The sequence below is a fragment of the Sphaerodactylus townsendi genome, linkage group LG06, assembly GCF_021028975.2.
Source record: "Sphaerodactylus townsendi isolate TG3544 linkage group LG06, MPM_Stown_v2.3, whole genome shotgun sequence".
Lineage (NCBI taxonomy): Eukaryota > Metazoa > Chordata > Lepidosauria > Squamata > Sphaerodactylidae > Sphaerodactylus > Sphaerodactylus townsendi.
In genome coordinates, this window is record NC_059430.1 from 23,678,619 (window position 1) to 23,701,076 (window position 22,458).

At 43.4% G+C, this 22,458-nt stretch overlaps 1 protein-coding gene across 6 annotated transcripts in view; it reads right to left on the reverse strand.

The window, feature by feature from the left end:
* Positions 1-22,458, reverse strand: part of CACNA1C (calcium voltage-gated channel subunit alpha1 C) — a 563,646-nt gene that overhangs the window by 225,568 nt on the left and 315,620 nt on the right. For all 6 annotated transcript variants that reach the window (XM_048499569.1, XM_048499568.1, XM_048499567.1 and 3 more), the window contains exon 5: positions 18,049-18,188. In XM_048499569.1, the coding sequence (XP_048355526.1) occupies positions 18,049-18,188 (140 nt within the window). The remainder of the gene's footprint in view (positions 1-18,048; positions 18,189-22,458) is intronic.

Below are 22,458 nucleotides of genomic sequence, written 5' to 3' on the forward strand. Positions count from 1 at the left end.
TGAACTATTACACTGAGAGAGAGAGAGAGAGAGAGAGAGAGAGAGAGAGAGAGAGAGAGAGAGAGAGAGAGAACGAACATACCCTGTTTCCCTGAATATAAGACATCCCCAGAAAATAAGACATAGTAGAGGTTTTGCTGAAGTGCGAAATATAAGGCATCCCCCGAAAGTAAGACATAGTTAAGTTTTTGTTTGGAAACAGCCCCACGAACAGAACACAGAAAAATAAGACATCCCCTGAAAATAAGACATAGTGCATCTTTGGGAGCTAAAATTAATATAAGACACTGTCTTATATTCGGGGAAACACGGTAGTGTAGTGGATAAGGTGTTGAACTAGGACTTGGGAAACACTGTCTCCATTTACACCATGGAAACAGCAATAACCAAAAAAGTCCCATCAATTCAATCATTTTACTGCTCGATTTAATGCCATATGGCATTTTGAAGTGATTCCTCTCATTTGCTGAGCCGTAGTGTGAACAGTTAATTGAGATGTATTGCATTCATTACAGCATAGGAATGTCTTGATGTTGGGTTCTCCTTAGACAAGACCCAAATGTGACCATGGGTGCTCTTGAATTTAAGAGTTGATGTAGCCTAACCCCCGCAAGTAGAACTGAGTGCCCTGTTGACCAGGCAAGACCAGAAGATGAAAATCCCAATATTTATGCTAGGCATAGTCAATTGGGAAGCTTCATACTCATCCCTGCTCTTTGCTGACCTTAAAGTGGACTCAAACCGTGTCTGATCCCCCAGTTATTTTACTGGGCTAACAAGTTCATAGCCCCTGGCTATGAACTCCTGCTTCAGAATCCTTGACAACCAATAAGACAGTTTTAAAACCGGAGTCCTGTATGAGATGGTGCTTCTCTCTGTCTAGTATTTTGTAGTTTTATAAGATAGTAGAACTAAATCTAGGAAGTTCTCAGTTTTCAAAGTGTTTTGGAGAATTCATCAGTCTTAAATGCAGTCATAACACAAACATCAATCAATGTAAGGGCTTGATTTCGTGACTGATTTAGTATTTATAATCATATCTTTTCTCAGCATTTGAGAGGGTATTAAAGAACACAGAAAGGCATTTTGCTTTCCAGATGCACAAAATGTATGTTCATATTCAATGTTCCTTTGCAGCACTGAAGTGTACCACAGGGGCACAAGACAGACAATGATAGTTCTCCAGTGTGATCCCCTGTGCTTACAAATTGGTGGTTGCATGAGTCAAAAGCTATTAAATGAAGATGGAATTGTAGGCAAGTCAGCCATTGTAGGAAAGTTTTGCTCCCACCAAAAACTTTATAGGGGCTTATTTGAATGAGGATTGGGGGTGGGGGTGGGGGTGGGGATTCCCTAAGATAATGCAGAGGGAAAATAGGACTGCAAAACTGGGATGTTTTGCTAAGATCCAGGAGCACAAAGAAACTACAGACAGCATGGCATAGTGGTTACAGTGTCAGTCCAGGATCTGGGAAAGTGAGGCTCAGATACCTACTCTTCCTAGAGGCTTGGGTCAATCACTCTCCATCACCCTAACTCACCTCACCTCAGTATAGAGGCGTAGCTGGGCCAAACTGCGCCCAGTGCACATTCTATATTTTCCGCCCCCATGGCGCCCCCCGCCGCAACGCCCCCCTTCCCCCCTTTTTACACTTACCTTAGTACCTTTCCTTTTTCAGAACTTTTTCAGGCTGCAAAAGGCCTGTGCTCAGTAAAAATGGCCTGATGGGAACTATACTTCCCAGGAGACCTTGAGAGCCCTAAGGTCTCCTGGGAACTGTAGTTCCTCAGGCCGTTTTTACTGCGAACAGGGCTTTTGCAGTCTGAAAAAGTTCTGGAAAAGGAAAGGAACTAAGGTAAGTGTGGGAGGGCACCATGGGGGTGGGGGGCACTATGGGAGTGGGGGAAAGGGGGATTTTCCGCACCCTAGGTGTACACCCAGTGCACGGCGCACCCCCTGTCCCCTTGTAGCTCCGCCATTGCCTCAGTATTTTATGAGAATAAAATGGTGTAGGTAGAAAATGTATACCCTGAACTGCTTGAAGGATGTGTGAGATAAAAATGAATGTAGGCAGAAATATTGGTCCAGATACTCAGATAAGTTCTACAGTGGTACAAGCAGGGCTGTTGCTAGCATACCCTGGGATAGGGCAGCTGCCAGGGCTCAGACCTCACTTCTGTGGCACCCCTTCACTTATCTGCCAGTGTTTCTCTCTTCTTGAAGCTACACACACTGCTTGTGCCACTGGGAAAAGGGCTTGCAGGCAATGGTGAGCATGGGCAGCGGGAGATCTCACAAACAGGCAGGGGAAAGATGCACAGGCAGGCAGTGGCGTACAGCCCTAGGAACTGGGGGTACTCTCTGTCCCCAGGCACCACTAATCTGGTCATGTGGGGGTCACAAAATCGGCCCCCCATGTGACCAGGAATATGGCAAGCCGGGAGCTGGGGGGAGGTGGGGCGGGGCCGGGGAGGCTTGGGCCCCCCCAAGCCCCGCCCTTCCTGAGCATAGCAGGGGGCCCCTGGAAAACGGCTGTCTCTGGGCGCCATTTTCCCACCATATGCCTCTGCAGGCAGGTGGGAGGTATTTGGGTAGTGGGCCGGGAAGGAGAGCATATGAAGAGGCCTGGTGGGAAACAGCCCCTGGGAGCTCTCTGCTTGGGCCCTCGCAAAACCTGGAACAGGCCCTGCTTACAAACTTCAAAGTAGCACCGTAAAAGTTCACCTGTTGGCATATAAGTTGATTTTTTTGTTTGCAGGAGATGGGAAAAGCACCACTGTTCTCACGATGAACAGTCCTTCAGCTGCAAAGCAAGGCTGCAATAAACAGTCCTCCATTCAAGCATCCTATTAGAAGATGTATCTTTTAAAATTTCTCGTCAAGTTTTGTTACAAAGGATTACAGCACTTATACATGAACAAGGTGGATTAGGGTAAAAAAAAATCAGCAGAAAAATTGAAAATTTCTCCTACTTAAATGGGTAGATGGATTACACATCCTTTATACGGGTGAGATAATGAAGGAGAGCTGAAATCCCATACAAGACATATCCTGTAAGATACTGTACACGCTCTAAGTCTAAGATGGTCTAAGAGGCAGAAGTGATAGAAAAACCGAGGAAAGAGAGCTGTCAAGAAGCATTCTTTGAGTCTCCTAGACTCTTCTTTTGTAATGTTAATAATTCAGGGCCTTCAACATCTTTCAACATTTACTGAAAAAGCATTTCAACTTTTTAAAAAGTAAGAAAGCAAAGAAAAAGAAAGCCTCGGCAGACTGCTGCTGGCTGAAATTGACTCCATAAATGTTTTAGTAAGCAAAATGTGTTAACTGCCTTCACAGATCTCATAGACAATAGCACTTATTTAGATTGATACCATCTATAAAATATTTACTCTGTGGAAACATCATCATTTTTTTTGTGACCCTTCTCCTTTACATAGCCCAAAGACAAGCAAAAGAATAAACCCGAGCCAGGAAATCTGAAACAGTTTGTTTTGAGCCCACAGGTACTTCACTGTGGCTTCAGATCCACTACTGCCACAGAGCTGCCTAGAAAAGCATAAGAGCATAAGAACATAAGAACAAGCCAGCTGGATCAGACCAGAGTCCATCTAGTCCAGCACTCTGCTACTCGCAGTGGCCCACCAGGTGCCTTTCGGAGCTCACATGCAGGTTGTGAAAGCAATGGCCTTCTGCGGCTGTTGCTCCCGAGCACCTGGTCTGTTAAGGCATTTGCAATCTCAGATCAAGGAGGATCAAGATTGGTAGCCATAAATCGACTTCTCCTCCATAAATCTGTCCAAGCCCCTTTTAAAGCTAGCCAGGTTAGTGGCCATCACCACCTCCTGTGGCAGCATATTCCAAACACCAATCACACGTTGCGTGAAGAAGTGTTTCCTTTTATTAGTCCTCATTCTTCCCCCCAGCATTTTCAATGAATGCCCCCTGGTTCTAGTATTGTGAGCAGAAAAGAAAGGTTTGAAAGGTTTTCCCTGCTTCCCCGTGCCGCTGAAAAGCTGTCTGGAAGAGGTGTGGCGGCACAGTCATGATGCCACGACCTGACACCTCAGGCTGAGAATGGGGCTGAAAAGCTTTAAAATCTTAGCCGGTCTCTAAAATGCTACTGCGCTTGAATCTAGCTGCTGTACTGCAGACCAACATGGCTCCCTTTTGTAACTATCAACCGTGGACAGAGTCTGTCATTAGGCAGTTGCTTGTATGTGATGTTGTGAAGAAAAAATCACACCAGCAAAGACATGTCATGAAATTCAGTAAACCCCAGGTGAGATGCATTTCATGCACTTTACCACCACCTTTTACGCAGTTTTTCCTCTTTGATTCAGTCAGCATGCATGTGGCTAATAGAGGTTTTTTTATTCTTGGAAAGAGACGTTAATTGTTCTCTTTCTGTCTTCACAATCCCAGATAAAATCCAAGTCCAAGGATCAGGCACCACAATCACTGGCAAGGGTACAGGCCCTTATAAGATGTATAAGGAGCTCAGGTCTGTGGTTCCTGAATTCCTACAGCAGAGTCGTGGCTGTTGGTAACGGGATATGTCTTTTCACAGAAGATGCCATGTCCATTGGCTTGGAGTGCAATATAGCATGTACATTTATGCTTGTACATTGAGTTTTGCTAACACTATTAGGGAATTCTGTACCAGCTCGGCCAAACCCATTATTTCTCTTTTTGCTGAACATGCACACTGTTTAATTCTCATTAAAGCAGCTGCCACTCTGTGTGAGCAAGTCACTACTCTGCACTTCTGCTTAGAACTCCCAATAGCTTATACTAACTCTTAGGCAGACTTCCAGGCATCTTTACCCTGATTTTATTCATGCTCCGTTGTCTCTCACTATCTTTCATGCAAGTTACCAGCAATTGATGATTTGCTTCTCTGTTCTGAATGAAATCTTTTATTAAAAGCTTGAAAACTCCCATGGAGTGATCATTTATCTCAGGGCACACCTGTTCCTACAAAGATGCCTTCACCCAATACTTTGGCTGTTTCTGCACGGGTTTCTGCATCTCAACTGACCCAGCACAACAGAATCTAGGGTGGCAGGATCAATCATATGTTCCATGGGCCACTTCTGAACTACCAACGAATAGAGGTGGCCTTGCGAAGCAACCCCTGTTGGGATCAGGAATCCTGGAAGTATCCTGGGAGAATATTAACAGAATAAATTTAAATACTAATTAAGTTATTTAAAATTAAGTATTAGTATTAAAACATCAGTACATTTTTCATTTTGGTTATTTATGGTACACTGACATAACTGTATCACAAATTATAGTTAGAAATAGCTTCATAATGAATAACACTCTTGCTTTAGGACTTAAATCAGATATTATGAACTGAAGCTTGGTATGTGACCTAGTGAGCTACTGTGTGATCAGACCTCAGAATATTCTGTAGACACACAAAGGAACAGGAGTGTATAAAATCAGGTGGTTTGATTGACAGGCAGTACGAAGCTTCTCGACTGAGCAAGGCTCAGCAGCAGCAGCAGCAGCAGCAGCAGCAGCAGCAGCAGCAGCAGCAGCAGCAGCAGCAGCAGCAGCAGCAGCAGGCCATTGCTTTCACATCCTGCATGTGAGCTCCCAAAGGCACCTGGTGGGCCACTGCGAGTAGCAGAATGCTGGACTAGATGGACTCTGGTCTGATCCAGCAGGCTAGTTTTTATGTTCTTATGTTCTTATGTTCTAAGGCTGGTATAGATATTTAGAGTCTGGATTTTTGCCGTTGCCTGATCCCCACTTTCTGACTGATTCTCATTAGCCTCTCATGTTCCTAGCTCGAGTTCCACACACTGACCTCAACAGCCCTGATACCAGAAAGCAAAACCTTCAACTCTAGATTCCAGCACGGGCACCCATGATCTTGACACTGTAAGATCCTTGTGCAGATCTGGCCCTAATTTAGCCCAAGTTTAAGAGGCCCCATGGCAGTGGAAAGTGTTGTCAAGTCACTGCTGAAATATGGTGACCCCGTAGGGCTTTCAAGCCAAGAGGCAAGCTTTTGCTTGTGTCATGGCCAGCACTCTGTCCTCTCTCCTGATGCCTGGTCTGACAGCGAGGGGATGTTCTATGGGTTTGAGAGCCCCCCCCCCCGCGCCCTGCCCTCAACCTCTCCACCAGTTCCTCGGCTTTGAAAGCAACAGCTACTGCAGCTAGGATGAGGAGGAGTCAGCTGTCTGTTAAGTGGCATCAGGCCATCTGGATCTGCCTATAGATCAACCAGCTGTGCACACCAGCCTGATCTGGAAGCATCATCCACCGCTGACAGCCTGGAGCCAGGACTGTCTTCCTGGTCCTCCAATGATCCTGTCCTCTCTCAGAACACGCCATCCGTGGCCAGGGCGAACCCTCCCTCCAGCCCATCTTCCCCTTTGGAGCAACGCTGCTCTGAGCTGGCCGAACACCAAAGGGCAGCAAGATCATCATCTCACCGGCTGTGAGTAGCTCTCAGGAGCAGGACCAAGGGACAAGGCTCACTGATGCAATCTCCCCACTCCGGTTAATAAAAGAGAGACCGCCGCCAGCAAACTCTCTGCAGAAGGCAACAAGTCACCTCGGCCTGCTGCTGTTCTGCTCCGGACCTGCCTGTTGTTCCTGTAAACCTGCTGCTTGGCTTGACTCCTTGGCTTTGACTCTTGGATCATTCCTGAACTTTCTTTCTGGACTTTGCTGCTTGGTTGGCTGATGAGCCTCTGACGTGGATTGTGCTCCGGCTGCTGTTTTGCCTGATGTTTTGGGACTGCATTTGTTGGCTGGACAAAGACTGTGAATTGTTGCTAACCCCCGCTCGCCTCCTTGGCTCTCCCTGCTCCCCCGGCAGCCAGCCCATGACAGTTTGCTCCTGTTACGGCCTTAACAGGGGAAGGGGATTTAGGAAAGGGATTCTCCACCAGCTGCTAAGAGTGTAACAGCACACGTTTAGAATTTTAAGTAGCACAGGGGAATAAAAGCTAAAACTCACGTTGGCTGCGAGAGGTTGGCCGAGGGGATCTTTGGGACTATGTCTACGGGGAAGGGATTCTGGCAAAGCTAACCCCGTGACACTCCCATGTAGCAACCCTAGACCTTCTGGGTGGTCTTCCATCCATGTATTAACTAGAGATTACCCTGCTTAGCTTCCTAGAGCTGATGAGATCAGGTTAGACTGGGTCATCCAGGTCAGGGCAGGATGCCCCATAGGAGTACAAAACTATTTTTACATTAAAAAGTATTGTTAGTATTTTTTTATTTTATTTGGCGAATTTACTTTTTAGAGACCATTCATGACTGAAAGCAGTAAACTGATGATTAGTGCACTTTTGCACAAATCCAGCTCTGCACTTGGAACATAAGCATTCCACAAAAGTCCATTACGGCAGCAGGATTTTGGCCAAATGCAAAGCAAGGTTCATAATGGTATGTGCTGTTTCCCACTAAGTGGAAATTGCTGCTTACAGAGAAGTTGACACTTTTCAGGTTGCAGATTCCAGCCTTGCTTTAGCACTTTCTCCTTGGAACAAAAGCTCCCCGCCCCACCCAGCCCTTCAACTTGTCACTTGCTCAGAGATTTACGGGACATTAAAAGGATGACAAATTCAGACAGTGATCCTGCAAACGTAAAAGTGCACCCTGGGATCAGTATATTGTGGTGTTTTTTATTGTCTGAGAAATATTGCAAGATTTATTATTGACACGTGTTAGCAAAATACAGAAATAGATCTTTCTAAAGGACTCTTGAGATTATTAACTACGGTTCTAACACCAAAGATACAACATCAGTTGCTCCTGCTGCTTTGCTTCCCTCCTCTGGAAAATGCTATAACGAAGTGCTGGCTAAACTCCAAAACATTTTTTATAGGCCAAGCTCACAACAAAACCGCAGCACATGAATTCATGGGTGAGTATATAATCTGGAATAGTGGGGGGGGGGGAGGGAGGGAATTGGTTTGACACCTAGTATATCGATACCACCCACACAGGCTAATTATAACTAACACGGCAACCCGTCTCAAAACACTTTCACCCACAATTATCAACCTTATAGTCCTTTTCATATGTTATTACCACACCATTGATCAGCATTATAGAGCATTTCTCAACACAATATCATTCCTTGTTCCACACAGCTAGCACTGGGCTCAAAGCAGTCAAAATTAAGTCCCTTTAAATCCCATTAGCTGATGACTTAAGTACTTGCTTAAATCTCATCTAATGAAATCAATGAGGCTTGTGATCACTTGACTTTGTCTGGATCGTGCCCATTATTTATTACGTACTCCTAATAAAGTCAGATCAATCCCACGTTGTAACAGTGATTACACATGCAAGAATCAATACTATTTCAGCATGTCCTTAAAAATGCAATGTAATTGACACACTGCTCTCACCTATGATCCAATCTGTGTACACCAGACTTCAAAGTAATGAACATTTTCAGCTTGGATTCGGAATCACATTTACATCTGCATTTACATCAAGATGTGGCATTTCTCCCTCAAAGACAACACAGGTACCCTCTGCTGCCATTTTAATGCTTGCGTACAAAATCAAAAGGAGAGGGAACAGTACTCTAAAATCAGCATCACAAAATATAGAAGTCTGTGTTGTGCCCATGTGGACTCTGCCAGCAGATCTGTCCTTGTGGTCCTTCTGTGTGGACTTCAGTAAATCACTTCAGGTATAGCTCAGGTACCAGGCCCACAGAGCACTGAGGACAATAAAGCTAAGAGTAGGCATTCTCTTATGAACACCACAGTTTTATAACAAATGCACCTTTCTATGGTGAACAGCTCAAGTGTTGACTCTAGAAGCCTGTGCAATGGCAACATCATCACCTTCCAGATGATAGAACAGCTGCCAATTACTGAAATGCCACATTTAAGTGCCCACTGTATGTGATCAAACAGACATGCCAATAATCTTTTAGAATGATCAGCCATCTGGCATCCTTGCAGCTGGAGAGCCACGCTTTGGAAATTCCCTGATGGCAAACAACCGTGGTGTTCTCTCAATCATCTTCTGGCATAAGTGTAGGTATTGTGCCTCAATAAACAGATGCCTAATTGATGTATGATGATAGTCATTCCTACTGTTTTGTCTCCCCTTGTAGACTTGTGCCTAATGTCTATATAATCGCACAGTGTTATTAGAAACCTATAAAATGTACTTCGTAATTTTGATCATCGTTATTAAATTGGACAAAATGAACAAATGAACACAATTTGTAGTCTTCTCTTTATTGCTGTCTCTACATAAAAATCACAGTAGAAATAACAAAGCTTTATGTATATATACAGTCAGGGAATCTAATGCTTCATCTACGAAAGCATACTCCTGTACTAGTCATTCTTCTGAAATAACTACCCTGTTTCTATACTGCCAGCCTAACACTAGTGCATGAACGAATACAGATTAAATTAAATAATATTAATAATTATTAAATAATTAAATAATAATGTGGGGCCCCAGAAGGACTACTGTATCCCCTCCCGACATTGTTTCTTCTTGCCCTTCTCCTGGCACTCCCCATTTCCTCCCCCCATTCCTTGATTCCACCCACCCACCAGCCAACCTACCTTTTATCTGCCCCCATCTTCAGCTATATTTATTATTTTATTTATTTTATATCCCACCTTCCTCCCCAGTTGAGATTTAAATCATCATTCTTCAGTCCTCTATTTCATCCTCATACAACAAAATGTGAAGGTAGTTTAGAGTGGGAGTGTGTGACTAGCCCAAGGTCACCTTCTGAGCTTCCATGGCAGAGTCAGAATTTGAATCTGCATCTTCATGATCCTGGTCTGAAACTCTTCACTGTTGCACTGGTTTTCAAGTGGTGGCTGCTGTTGAATAGTAGTGAGCAGCTGGATCTGCCAGTGGTTGTTGCCATGCCTTGACCCCATAACTCCTCCCTTAAAGGCCAAAACAGGCCTGGAGACTGTCCTGCATCTCCTCCTTGCCAGAAACCAAGGCTTAAAGGCTGGCAATATTGCTGTAGATAATATATTTTAATACAACTTTTATCCAGCAATTGTTACACAAATCTTTACTGCAAGTTGGTATTAGTATCTCTATATTACTGATGGATAGAAATTATATAATGGCTTGCCTTAGCTACCTACTGAGACTGAGGCAAAGCTTGATGCAGAAACATTCTAGCTCACAGTTTACACTCTTTGCCACTGTAATTGGTTTACACTATTTAACCAACTTTAGAGTGTCCACAGATTCCCAACAGAAAATACAGTTAACCCAAAGGCTGCAGTGAACAAGATCCTTTGGTTCGGCATGTTTGATAAAGTGTCACATTTTAATACTCGCGTGCCTTCTTGTGTTGATATTTATTTCCTGAGGATGAAATCTGATTATAATATTTCCCAGGACATTCTTGGGAAAGAGAAGGGTGGAGAGAACAAACAACAGTCTTTCTTGGAAACACCCAGAGATTTTTAGGAGTCTCTTGCTGGAAACAGATTGCTGGATTAGAGAAACCTTGATCTAATCTAGCAAGACATTCAGAATTATGGAACTTGTTGGTATTGGGAGTCATGTGATTTTTTTTCCCTGAAAGCTTCGATCTCCTGGGAAAGCATACCCATAATGTTGGATGTGGCTTACCAGAAAATAAATCAGACATAATGTTAACAGACCAACCCATGGTGGGAGAATTCTGTTTTAAAGGCGGCAGTGTCTCTACCCATCCTCCAAACCTTGGGGTGCTTAGCAGTGCTGTGACAAGATGGGAAGCCAATTCTCTACATTGGCTAGTGTACGCACAAGGACACAATAAAAACTTGTCTGGACTTGCTTTCAACCAATATCTGCTTTGTAAATACCTGCCTCACACCCCTGCACTGGAAAGTGTTCCCATCTCCGGCACTGAACTATTCATTCTGCAAAGACAAAGGACTTGTTAATGTGTTTGCCCAAAGTGTTCCTGCTAGTATTGTTTTAACCCCCAAATTTCTTCCTCTGACTATTCTCTCTCTAACGACCACCTGTTTACATTGCCATTGTTTTACAGTTATGATTGACTCAGCCCTCTGCCCACTTCTGGACACCCCCAGCTTAGCTCATCAGGCTAAACACTCAAACCATTAGATTAACGACTCAACACTTAAGATTGATGTCCGCCTCTTGTCTTTCTCTGGAAAAGCAGGATTCCCCTTTGTCCTGGGAGATTAAGGGCCACTGCCTATCCCTGAGGTCTTTTTTTCCTTGTAAGAAGTTCCCTCTCTCAATAGCCAATGTTCAATATCTCTGGACACTCTCTGTCTGTTGATATTGTCCCCAACACATTGTTCTTTCTTCTGCCAGAGCTAGTGCTGGTCACTCAGCTCTGTTCATTGGACCTTTCTGCTCCAAGATCAGGTGACTATAACCTTATTCCCCAAATTCCCTTCATCTATTCCATACCTTTTCTCTCAACACACCTGATATCCGAGGACTGTGTGTGTGTCCTGCTGCTTTGGTTATTGTGTGCTTGTGTACCCCTATTATCCCTTAATACAATTTGATAATTTGTTAAACTATATTTTGCTCTCCTGCAGATTTCTTGCAAAAGTTGACCTTGATATCCATAGGCAACAAAGATCTCAAGCTAGCCCTACCTTTTGCTAAGCCAAGAGTTTGCTCTCACTAATTCCCCACTCTAAAAGGACAGACTCCCACCATTTAGGGTAACAAATAAGTGCAAGAGGAGTAGCTGCTAGAATGTAACATCTGCATTTTCTAGTTGTGGTGGCACAAACACCAGCTTGCATAGCAGCAGTCCCTTCCTTCGGACCTCCCCAGAATCAGTCATGCTGTAAACCTCATCTCAGACTTCCCTATGTATTGTCCTCATTATAAATTGGCTTTGGATATCATCAGTGATGCTGTGATCGCCATGTGATGTCATAGCAGCATCACTACCTAATTCACTAGGACTATATAGTGACTAAGGAAGGAAGTCCTAACCAAGGAAGAAATATGATACCAGAGCTACAGTAGACTGGGCTGCAAACAGGTGCTAAAGATAATGTGTATTTGGCTCAATGAATAAAAAATATTTGCATATGAACATTTCATGTACCCCTAATTTTTTATATTCTGAATTAAGAAGAAAAACAGTGGCTACTGGAAGAAGCGAAGAAAATTAAATGTTTGAGTTTTTTTGTAGTATACCCACTTTGTCAGAACCAAAAGAAAGTCTGCAGCCTTTGTGGGAAATAAAACTGCAAACACAACCACCTCCAACAAGGAATGAGACTGTGTGGCTTCCCCAGATTTTGTCATGAGTTAAATGCAGTATCTGAAATCACCCTCACTTTGTGCTCATCACACATTTATGTAGGCTTGATATGATGTACTTATATAAGTTGTTTATATTTATTTTGAATCTATTCAGCACATATTAATCAACTGTTGTGTGGGTGGAGAAAATTGAACATTTGTTTCTGAAGAACTGAAGTGGTTTGAACATCACTCCCTGAACTGATAAAGCTCGCTTGCAGATATCTTGGGGCCTAAATTGGAGAGAGGTTAGGTTAGAAGAGGGTTGCCATCCACCTTAACAGTGGGAATGAGCTATTTACCTACCCTCTAAACTTCTAAACCAGTCCCAGTTGGAAATTACACATTACCATTATAAAGTCAAGCAACTAGTAAAAGATAGCATGCAGACGCTATTCCTTCAGCAGGAAATGATGACACTGACTGAGTCACACTGACTGAGTGCACATGTTTCCTATTCAATCAATAATAAAGCAACTTGGTAGGACAACTCTGGGTCATTCCACCTACCTACGGTTGCAAACTCCAGCTTCAGAGATTTATGGAGATTTGAGGGCAGTACCTGGGGGAGGAGGTGTTTGGAAAAGGGGGAAGAGATCTCAGAATGGATGAGATGCCACACAGTACACCCTCAGAAGCTCCCATTTCCTCAGTCTGTTGATCTATCTCTGTCTTCTACTGCATCCTTTCCAAACCAAGGTTGGGCTAATGATGGCTAACAACCAATAAAGAAAAAGGTTTTCATAGCCTGCTTTTCTCAACCCTGAGGAGTCTTAAAACAGTTTACAATCCCTTTCTCTCCTCCAAATAGACACCTTGTGAGATAGGTCAGGCTGAAAGAGTTCTGAGAGAACTGTGACTAGTCCAAAGTCACCCAATAAGTTTCATGAGGAGGACTAGGGAATCAAAGAATACAAAGAAACATATATTAAACAAAGTATAATAAATATAAGAAAGTTTTTATATCAAGTGCAGTAACTAATTGTTGGTATTTGCAAGTGTCTGTCTCCTGCAGATTTCTTGAAGGGGTTAACTGTGTGCCAGCTAATTAGCTACTGAGGTCAGCGTTTTATGGCTAGTCCATTGATTAAGCCATTGGTCAGCTCACCCCAGCATTGCCTATGTGAGACTAGTCATGTAGACAGAAAGTTATAAAGTAAAGTATGTTTCTTTGTTTGAACACATTGCATTCCTATATATTGCTTTGCTAGGTAGGCACCATGTGGGACCAAAACTCCTTCCAAGCTCATAGTTTCCCATGAGCAGCGAAAGGGTTTTTTTAAAACAACAACAACAACAACATGGGAGCATTCCTCAAAGTATTTTCTTCCACAGAATCCTAGAGCTGGAAGAGACCGCAAGGGCCATCAAGTCCAACCCCCTGCAATGCAGGAACACATGATCAGAGCACTCCTGACAATGGCCATCTAGCCTCTCTTTAAAAACCTCCAAAGAAGGAGACTCCACCATGCTCCGAGGTAGTGCATTCCACTGTCGAACAGCCCTTGCTTGCTGTCTACATCAGCACAGTATAGCAATTATGCAATCTCTTGTCTGTGAAAACAGAGGCTAAGATTCAGGGCTCCTCCGTATGTTACCTTTATGACTGGGATTGGCATCCAGCACTAAATTCTTACCACACAGCCACAAGCGTTGCTCACTGCATGATTTCAAACCATTCTGTGGGTGAATCTACCCACCCCTCCTCTGTATCACTGATAACCACAATGTCAGTACAAGTCCATGCTACTCTGTGCACCAAGACACATTCCTACAGAACTGGGGTGAGGGGAAATTAATAAATGTAAAATAATGAAATACAAACTTTTCATGCACACAAGTATAAATGCAGAGAAACTCCACGCTGCATTGCCTAACCTTTACCCATCTCGCCACTGCATTTCACAGAGGCAAATCCCTTGCCGTTCTCCCAGCAACTACAGTTAATAACCTCCGTCTTTATTAAAAAGGGTGAATGCCACCAAGGAACACTTCCATTGATTATACCAACACAAAACACGACAACTGATCAGCTCAAACTATGCAAATTGTAATGCATTGAGCCTGTTGGCCTATTTGTGGATTTTGGACAGCGCACAAAAATGTACGTCTTATATGCATGAAGAATTTTAAGTGGTTTTGCTCTCTAAATCCACTGAGCAGGCAGAACGCTCACCCCAATGAGCTTGTGCAACCAGGCAGTATTAATTAATTCTAGCAAGAAGCTGATGAAGATGAAATTTAATAAGTAAAATGTGTATTAGTAAGCTTAGTCATGAGTGTACTAGAAAGCCCTTTCCAATCATGATGGAAGAGTGTGTTTTTTTCAGTTTTAAATGGTATCATTCTCTCCCAATGTCAAACAAGTTCTAAAGTTTACTTTTGCCCTTCAGTGGTACAATAGTCAATGAAACTTCAAAAAAAAAGTTAAAACATTTTTAAAAATATTATAGTAAATTAGAGAAAGAAAAATTCTGGTCTGAAATAAAGGACTTGAAAGTCTAAATAATAATACCGGTATCCATAATGATTAAAGTAGAAGGACTTCACATCTATAAAAGATGTTCAGCAGTGTAAGAAGCTGCGCAGAGAAATCATTGAACCTTCTTCCTTGGAGGCGTTCGAAAGAGGACCAAACAGGGTTATGTCAGGAACATTTTACTCTTCTAGAAAACTACCCTGAAGGCTCCCTCTAGGTGCTCAATTTCCTTCCCTTTTTTTTTCTTTTGCAAATGCAGGCTTTAGGGTTGTTTTATTAATGAAGAGAAACAGCGTGGGGAAAACACGGGAAAAGTTAATCTTTTTCTGTTTTCTCCCTGGAAAAGCCACCCCTGACCTGCTTTTAAAACTGCTGGGGAAGATTTACAAGAACCTGTATTTTTGACCACAGCAGATGTAAAATCAGCTCAAGTATGATTTTTTTTCCAAGCAAAAAAACTGACATGGGAGGAAAGAATTAAAATCCCCCATGTCATTCTCTTCCCTGATAAAGCAGTCCAAGAGACTGCACTTGCAAAATAAAATAATATTACTTAAAACTGTTAAGTAAACTGTTATTACTTAAAACGTATGATAAAGTTGAATCCTAAGAGCCAGTGTGATGTAGTGGCTAAAGGCAGATGTACTCTAATCTGGAGAACTGGGTTTGATTCCCTGCTCTGCCACTTGAACTGTGGAGGCTTATCTGGTGAACCAGATTAGCTTGTGCATTCCAACACAAGCCAGCTGGGTGACCTTGGGCTAATCGCAGTTCTTCGGAGCTCTCTCATCCTCACCCACATCACAGGGTGTTTGTTGTGGGGAGGGGGGAAGAGGGAAAGGAGATTGTAAGCCCCTTTGAGTCTCCTTACAGGAGAGAAAAGGGGGATATAAATCCCAAACTCTTCTCTCTTCTTCTCTAAGACAACGTATTTTTAAGCCACCATAAACTCTTCAAGAGGGGACCAACTTTGATAACATATTGGGAAATATGTACACAATCTGCTAATGGCTTGTATTACTGAAATGTAGCTGCAAGGCAGGAGTTGTCCACATGACTGCAACCTTGTGCATAATCAGCCTGTGTGTCTGGCTAACTGTATGTTGCCTGCCAATGCTCATCTATGCAGTGGAGGGAAGCAGGTGGGCTAAAAGGGGGGGGAGGCTTTTCAGCTGGTTTTGTGCATAACTCAACATCTCATAGGTGGGGGAGCACGCTAGCAGAGAGGAGTAAGCCCAGACATTGGAGCTATTGGCCCATGAGCAAAGCTGGGAGCAAACAAACTGTCAGGCTGGTGATTGCATGCAAGGGGAAAGGCAGCTGTCCAGGGGGAAGCCTCACAGAGGTGCTTGCAAGGTCCCTGGGCCACAGCTGCTCCTGCCACATGATCCCAGCAAATGGTGTCTTGCCAGACTGGCAGCAATGGGCATGGGAAGTATTCAAGCACTGCAAAGTGGCACTGAGGGCCTCTGAAATGTGAGTGCTGTGGCAGCCCCAGCCTGGTACTGTTGGGCAGCTGCACCCCAGCTTGCAGCCAGTGCCCAGATAGTTCAAGGTGGGTGTGGGGGGCACAAATTATGTCAACATGCACTGATGCAGACTGTCACCCCCTGAACCTGCCTCCCAACATCTCCTGCCCACAGCCACGAGGGACCAAGCAATCCTGGCCAGGAAACAGAAGAGGCTGCATTAATAGGAAATGATTGCTGTTCAAAGATAAATCATGCACTTTGGATGCAGAAGGTCACAGGTTCAATCCCCAGCATCCCCAGTTTAAAAAGATCAAGGAGCTGGTGATGTAAAAGACCTCTGACCAATACTCTGGAGAGATACTGCCAGTTGGCAAACTTTTCTCCAACTAGACCAGGGGTAGGGAACCTGCGGCTCTCCAGATGTTCAGGAACTACAATTCCCATCAGCCCCTACCAGCATGGCCAATTGGCCATGCTGAAGGCGTTGAAAAACTTTGATAGGAATTGTATGGTCCTGAACCTCTGGAGAGAAACGCAGGTTCCTACCCCTGAATCCCATCCTCCATCAATACAATAGCCACTTCCAGTGTTCTTGTCAAAACTAGTTACAGCCGAACCAATCAAAAGTCCAGACCTAACTGGAGAATGGAAGAGAAGGCTGGAGAGGGAGGGAGAAAATGACAGCTAGGAGCTATTTTTTATTAAAACAATGTCCCAAGGAAGAAGAAGAGTTTGGGTTTATACCCTGCTTTTCTCAACCATTAGGAGTCTCAAAGTGACTTACAACTCTTTCTCTTCTTCTTTCCACAACAGACACTTTGTGAGGTAGGTGGGATTGAGAGAGTTCTGAGAGAACTGTGACTGGCCCTAGGTCAACCAGCAGGCTTCATGGACAGGAGTGGGGAAACCAACCTAGTTCACCAGGTAAAAGCCCACCGCCACTCATGTAGAGGAGTGGGAAATCAAACCCAGTTCTCCAGATAAGAGTCCACCTCTCTTAACCTCTATACCAGTGGTTCTCAACCTTCCTAATGCTGCGACCCTTTAATACATGTTGTGGTGACCCCCAACCCTAACATTTATCCATTTTACAGATGGAGAACACTGATGCAGAGAGTCTTAGGGGACCCCTGTGAAAGGGTTGTTTGACCCCCAAAGGGGTCCCGACCCCCAGGTTGAGAACCACTGCTCTATACCTTAATCCTCGAACTTACTTCTGTTTGACAACATTGCACCTAAAGAAGCAAACATGCCCAATGCAGGAAAACAATTACCCTTTTTTCAACCATGCAGCTATGTTAAAAACAACTGTCCTGGTCTTGCTGAGCTTCCTAAGGCACAAGAAGGTAATAAAATCGGGCTTCTTCCAAAACAGGCACTTAGGCCATGGGAGGGTTTCTTCATCAAACCAGTCATATAGGAGTATTAATAAACATAACTTCAGAGCCAGAAGCACAGTTGCTGCACTGATTTAATTCATATTAGATTCATTATAGTGATTACGTATTCGTTTGATGTTGTTTGAAACTCAGATCATCAGATATTATCTCAGATATTATCTCAGATCATTGCGCACACAATGACTGCAACAAGCAACTCTGCTCTTATAAAGCTCCTCTGCCTTGGTATCTCACCTTGGACTCTTGTTATTTTTTAAATGTTCGATGAAACTTGCAATTGCAATCAATGTGCAACATCTGCCTTACTTCCCGCCCTAAAACCAGTTCTCAGATGAGGCCTTGAACAACATTTTACACATGGCTTTCTGCTGCCCCCTCCACTTGTTCAAGAGACAGATGGGCAGGAACTTGATTACTTACTAGGAACTCCAGATACCAGCCGTAAGGGGCGTAATACTCGGAAAGCCCGAAGTGCTTTGACATCAAATCCAGCGCCTTTGCCTCCTATTGAATTCACTCCATCTGCTTTGGTTGCTTGTTCTAAAATTGCACTAAAAAGCCTGGGCAGGAGGGAGAAAGGGACAGAGGAAACAAAGTTAGCAGGCAGCTTTAACCAGAGAGAAAAACTGCATTTATCGCTAGTTTATATATTTCATATTTCACATATAGAAGGTGGGAATGACTTCGAAGTCATGCAGAATTAGAATAAATGCAAATAACTGGGAATTATGCCATAGGTCATTTCCATGTACACATTATATTCATAGACAAACTAAAATAATTCGTAATAGCAACATTTAAAATGCACATTGAGCCCTGTTTCAGAGAAATAGACCAACCAGGAAAGGAGGAGTAGCATTACACGTCAGGAATTATTACACCTGTAAGCAGGTCCATGACTTAAACTTTGGAAGTAAAGTTGAAAGCAATTGTACAAATAGCTGATACTTGCACATTCCACAGATTCTCAAAAATCTCCGCCCTCTATTCTGTCTGTGTATCTTCCTGGTCACTGAACAGGAATTCCCGGCTGTTAGGGTGGTTGATGGGCAGAAATGACATCCAGCAATGCTTGACTTCCAATCTACCTGAAAACTCAGAAGTGGCATCAACACATCAGGTGATGCTCTAGGTGTTCCTGAAAACACTATTTCTTGGGAACGGCCAGAGTAGGGTTCAACCTCAGGTTAGGAAATACCTGGGTTTGGGGGACGGAGTCTGAGGAGGGCGGGGTTTGGAGAGGAGAGGGGTAAAATGTCATACAGGACATCTTCCAAAGTGGCCATTTTCTCCAGGTAAACTGATGCTGGGAGATCAGTCGTGATAGCGAGTGAGCTTCCGTCACCACCTGGAGCCTGGCGAAGTCTAGGTCACATTCAAGTGTTAGGGTTTTTGCATGTGGATATGCCACCATAGATTGCTATACATCGTTTCTGGTCCTGGCTCTTTGTCCTACCACTCCCAGAAGCAAGTGGAGAAGGGATGGCCTGAATGATGGGAGGTCTCCCAATATAAGCAGGCAACTAGCATTCCTATATCTGAAAGAACTACTATTTGGAACAACACGGGCGTGGGGGCGGGGATTTTTAAGAAGCTGAGAAATGTGCAAGCATCAGCTATTTGTACAACTGAAGAGGCCCACTTCTAGTAGGTATTCTATTTTTTTTCCTTAGGAGTCTTCCTCTTTCATTATACAGATTTGCAACTCTAATTATTGTGCCATTATATCTCTGAGAAAAACGTCGCTTTTTGACTGGCTTTGAAAATAAGCTACCACTTAACTTACTTTAACCTAACTGAAGCTAATTCTAGACAAATTATATTAGGAATACGGTTTCATCACAGGATTGCTTGACTAAGACATTTTTGAGTTCCTTTGAAGGGATGGGGAAACACAAATTAATCAAGGAAATGCAGAAATTGACCTAATTAGAAGCAAACCCCCAAATCTATACTTAGGGTTTTTAATTTTTTTAAAAAAATTTAAATCCCACCAGTTCCTGACCACCTGCTTCCATTCTTCAGAAGCTGCAGAGTTTTGAGATGTCTGGCATTTCTTTTGGATTGCTTAATTACAAGTGGTTTACGATAGTTTCTCAAGTGACAATTGAAAGAAAGTGGATGAGAAGCAGGCAAATGACCTGTCAAAGCAGTTAATGCAACTGTCTTGCTGGCAAACGCTCACATGAATGGAGATTAATTTTCTTTTCTTTTTTTCTTTTCTGATAAGTCGGCGTGTGTCTCGAAAATGAACACATCATTCTACCTGTTTCTGTACACTTTTTCAAAGATATTTTCGACATTAGGTGCAGCACTCCCAAAATGGGCTTGATCAAAGCAGAGGGAAGGCCAGTATATAAGAACTAGGCGCAACCTAGTTGTATCATGTATTAATTTGCTGCATTTTAAATATGTTATTTAGTGATTAATTTATATATTGTTTTTATGCTTATTGTATTTGAATTTTGTGTTGTCCGCCGCCCAGAGCCCTTCGGGGGTTGGGCGGGATATAAATTTGAAAAATAAATAAATAAATAAATAAATAAATAAATAAATAAATAAAAAAACCACAGAAAGCCCCCAAAGGCCCCCAGCCAAGACTGAAGGACTCCATATCAGCCAGAAGCAAGGGCTGCCAACCTCCAGGTAGGCCCGGAGGGCTTCTGAAATTATCTGAAGTGATCTCCAGACTACACAGATCAGTTCCCTAGGGAAAAATGGCTGCTTTGGAGGGTCAAGTCTATGGCATTGTCCCTACCAAGGTCCTTCTTTTCACAAATCCCACCAGAGGCGTATCTAGGGTGGGACAGCCAGAGCACATGCCCTGGGCACCCCTTGAAGGTGGGGAACCCTCAGTCCCTTACCCTCCAAGAACTCCGCTCCATCTTAGATGGGTCCAGCTTTAAACTGTAGGCTCCACATGGACTTCAAAGGCAGAACACACTGTGTCAAGCTGGACCCAGCCAGAGTAGAACTGCAGGCTTGGCCTGGCTAGGTCCAGCGTCATACTTCTGGCTCTGTCCCCAAAGCTCCACCTCTGAAGTCAGGTGGACTTCAGAGGCAGAGCTCACAGTTGAATGCTGGACACCAGCCAAGCTGCAGGGGCAGGAGAAGAGAGAGGAGTTTTCAATGCTTGCTTCAGGCACTGTTTTTCATAGAGGTGCCCCTGACTGACCCCACTACTCCCAAATCTCAAGGAATTTCCCAACCTAGAACTGGCAACCTTGATTTCAAACATCATGTGAAAATAACAGCCCATTCCTCACAGCACAAATAAATATTTGCTGGAAGGAGAAAAAAGTGTTTTGGGGTGAAGTTCTGCACAGTCCCCCCCCCCCAAAAAAAAACATTTGGAAAACATTTTATTTGTGCTCAAAATGGGTTATTCTGAAAAGGCTAAACTAGCGACTTTTTTCCTGAAGCCTTGCTGTGTGGAAAAAGCAGGAAATGTTTTAAAAAATTTTCCACCTGAATTTAAAGCTCTCACTTTTGTTTTCTCAGCCACTTGCATCCACCATTTTCTGCCACTTCGGTTTGATTCTCTGCTACGCCCAGGATTTTTTTTCACAGCTATCTTGCATGCAACCCAACATGCTCTTCTGTATTTTTTAAAGCGATGACTGTTGCTCACAGTAGCGTTTGGTGCAATTATAGATTTTTTTTGCACCCAGAATGGTGTCTACTCAAAGCTCTTGTATTCAAAATAAAGACTGGCATGACTATTTCCTTCATACTCTGAGACATCCCCAGACCCTATCCTCTTCAGGCTTCACCCCCAAATCTTGAAGTATTTCCCAACCGCAGCTGGTGGCCCTTTCCATGCTTGTTGGGCTACTGAAGATAAGATATTGAGGTGGAGGTGTTTACTGGAGATCTCCAGAGAAGGTGTGTTTGATTCTGGGTTTGATTCACCCCTCCTCCACATGAGTGGTGAACTCTTATTTGGTGAACTAGGTATGTTTCCCCACTCCTCCACATGAATCCCGCTGGGTGACCTTGGGCTAGTCACAGTTCTCTCAGAACTCAGCCCCCCTTTTTCATAAAGTGTCTATTGTAGGGAGAGGCAGGAAAGGAGTTTGTCAGCCGCTCTGAGGTGCTCGACAGTTGAGAAGAGTGGGGTATAAATCCAAACTCTTCTGCTAAAACAAATTAATGCTTTTTTGCATACATGAATAATCCCCTGAATAAACATGGGGCTCCATGGTTTGCGGCCCTGTTTCTCTGTCCTACTGACAAACAAAAGTGATCAGTTAATTGTTGGAAGGAATGATGAAAAGCAAAGGTTGATCTAATAGTTGACGGGCTATGAGAATCAGCCTTCTACTGAAATTGAGCATGATCACAAAACTTTATTCTTACAGATACTATTTTTGTTGTAGGAGCTTTCAACAAGTCACCACTCTCAAACAACTAAATAAAAATGAAAGTAACCCTGTGTACTGTAGTTCCAGTGGGGTAGCCATATTATTTTAGTGTCACAAAAAACTAACAAGACTATTGCGGCACTTAAAAGTCCAAAGAAATTGTGTTCCAGTATACATTTCCATGTAATAAAATCTGTTATTCTTTAAGGTACCAAAAGACTCCTGCTTCTTGTGTATCATACACGTTGGCTGCCTTTAGGAAGACAGTGTGGAAAGGAACAGAGCATACTAAGATCAAAACTCTGCCAAGAGAGATTGAACAGAATAGAAAAAGAATACTCCATTGAGTGTCAGTTCACATCAAGTTGGGTGATAAGAAGAACAGAAAAATAATATAGATGCACTAAGATAGCAGAAGGGAAAAATCATAGCAGAAAACTATGATTTGGTCAGGATGTGAAAGGGA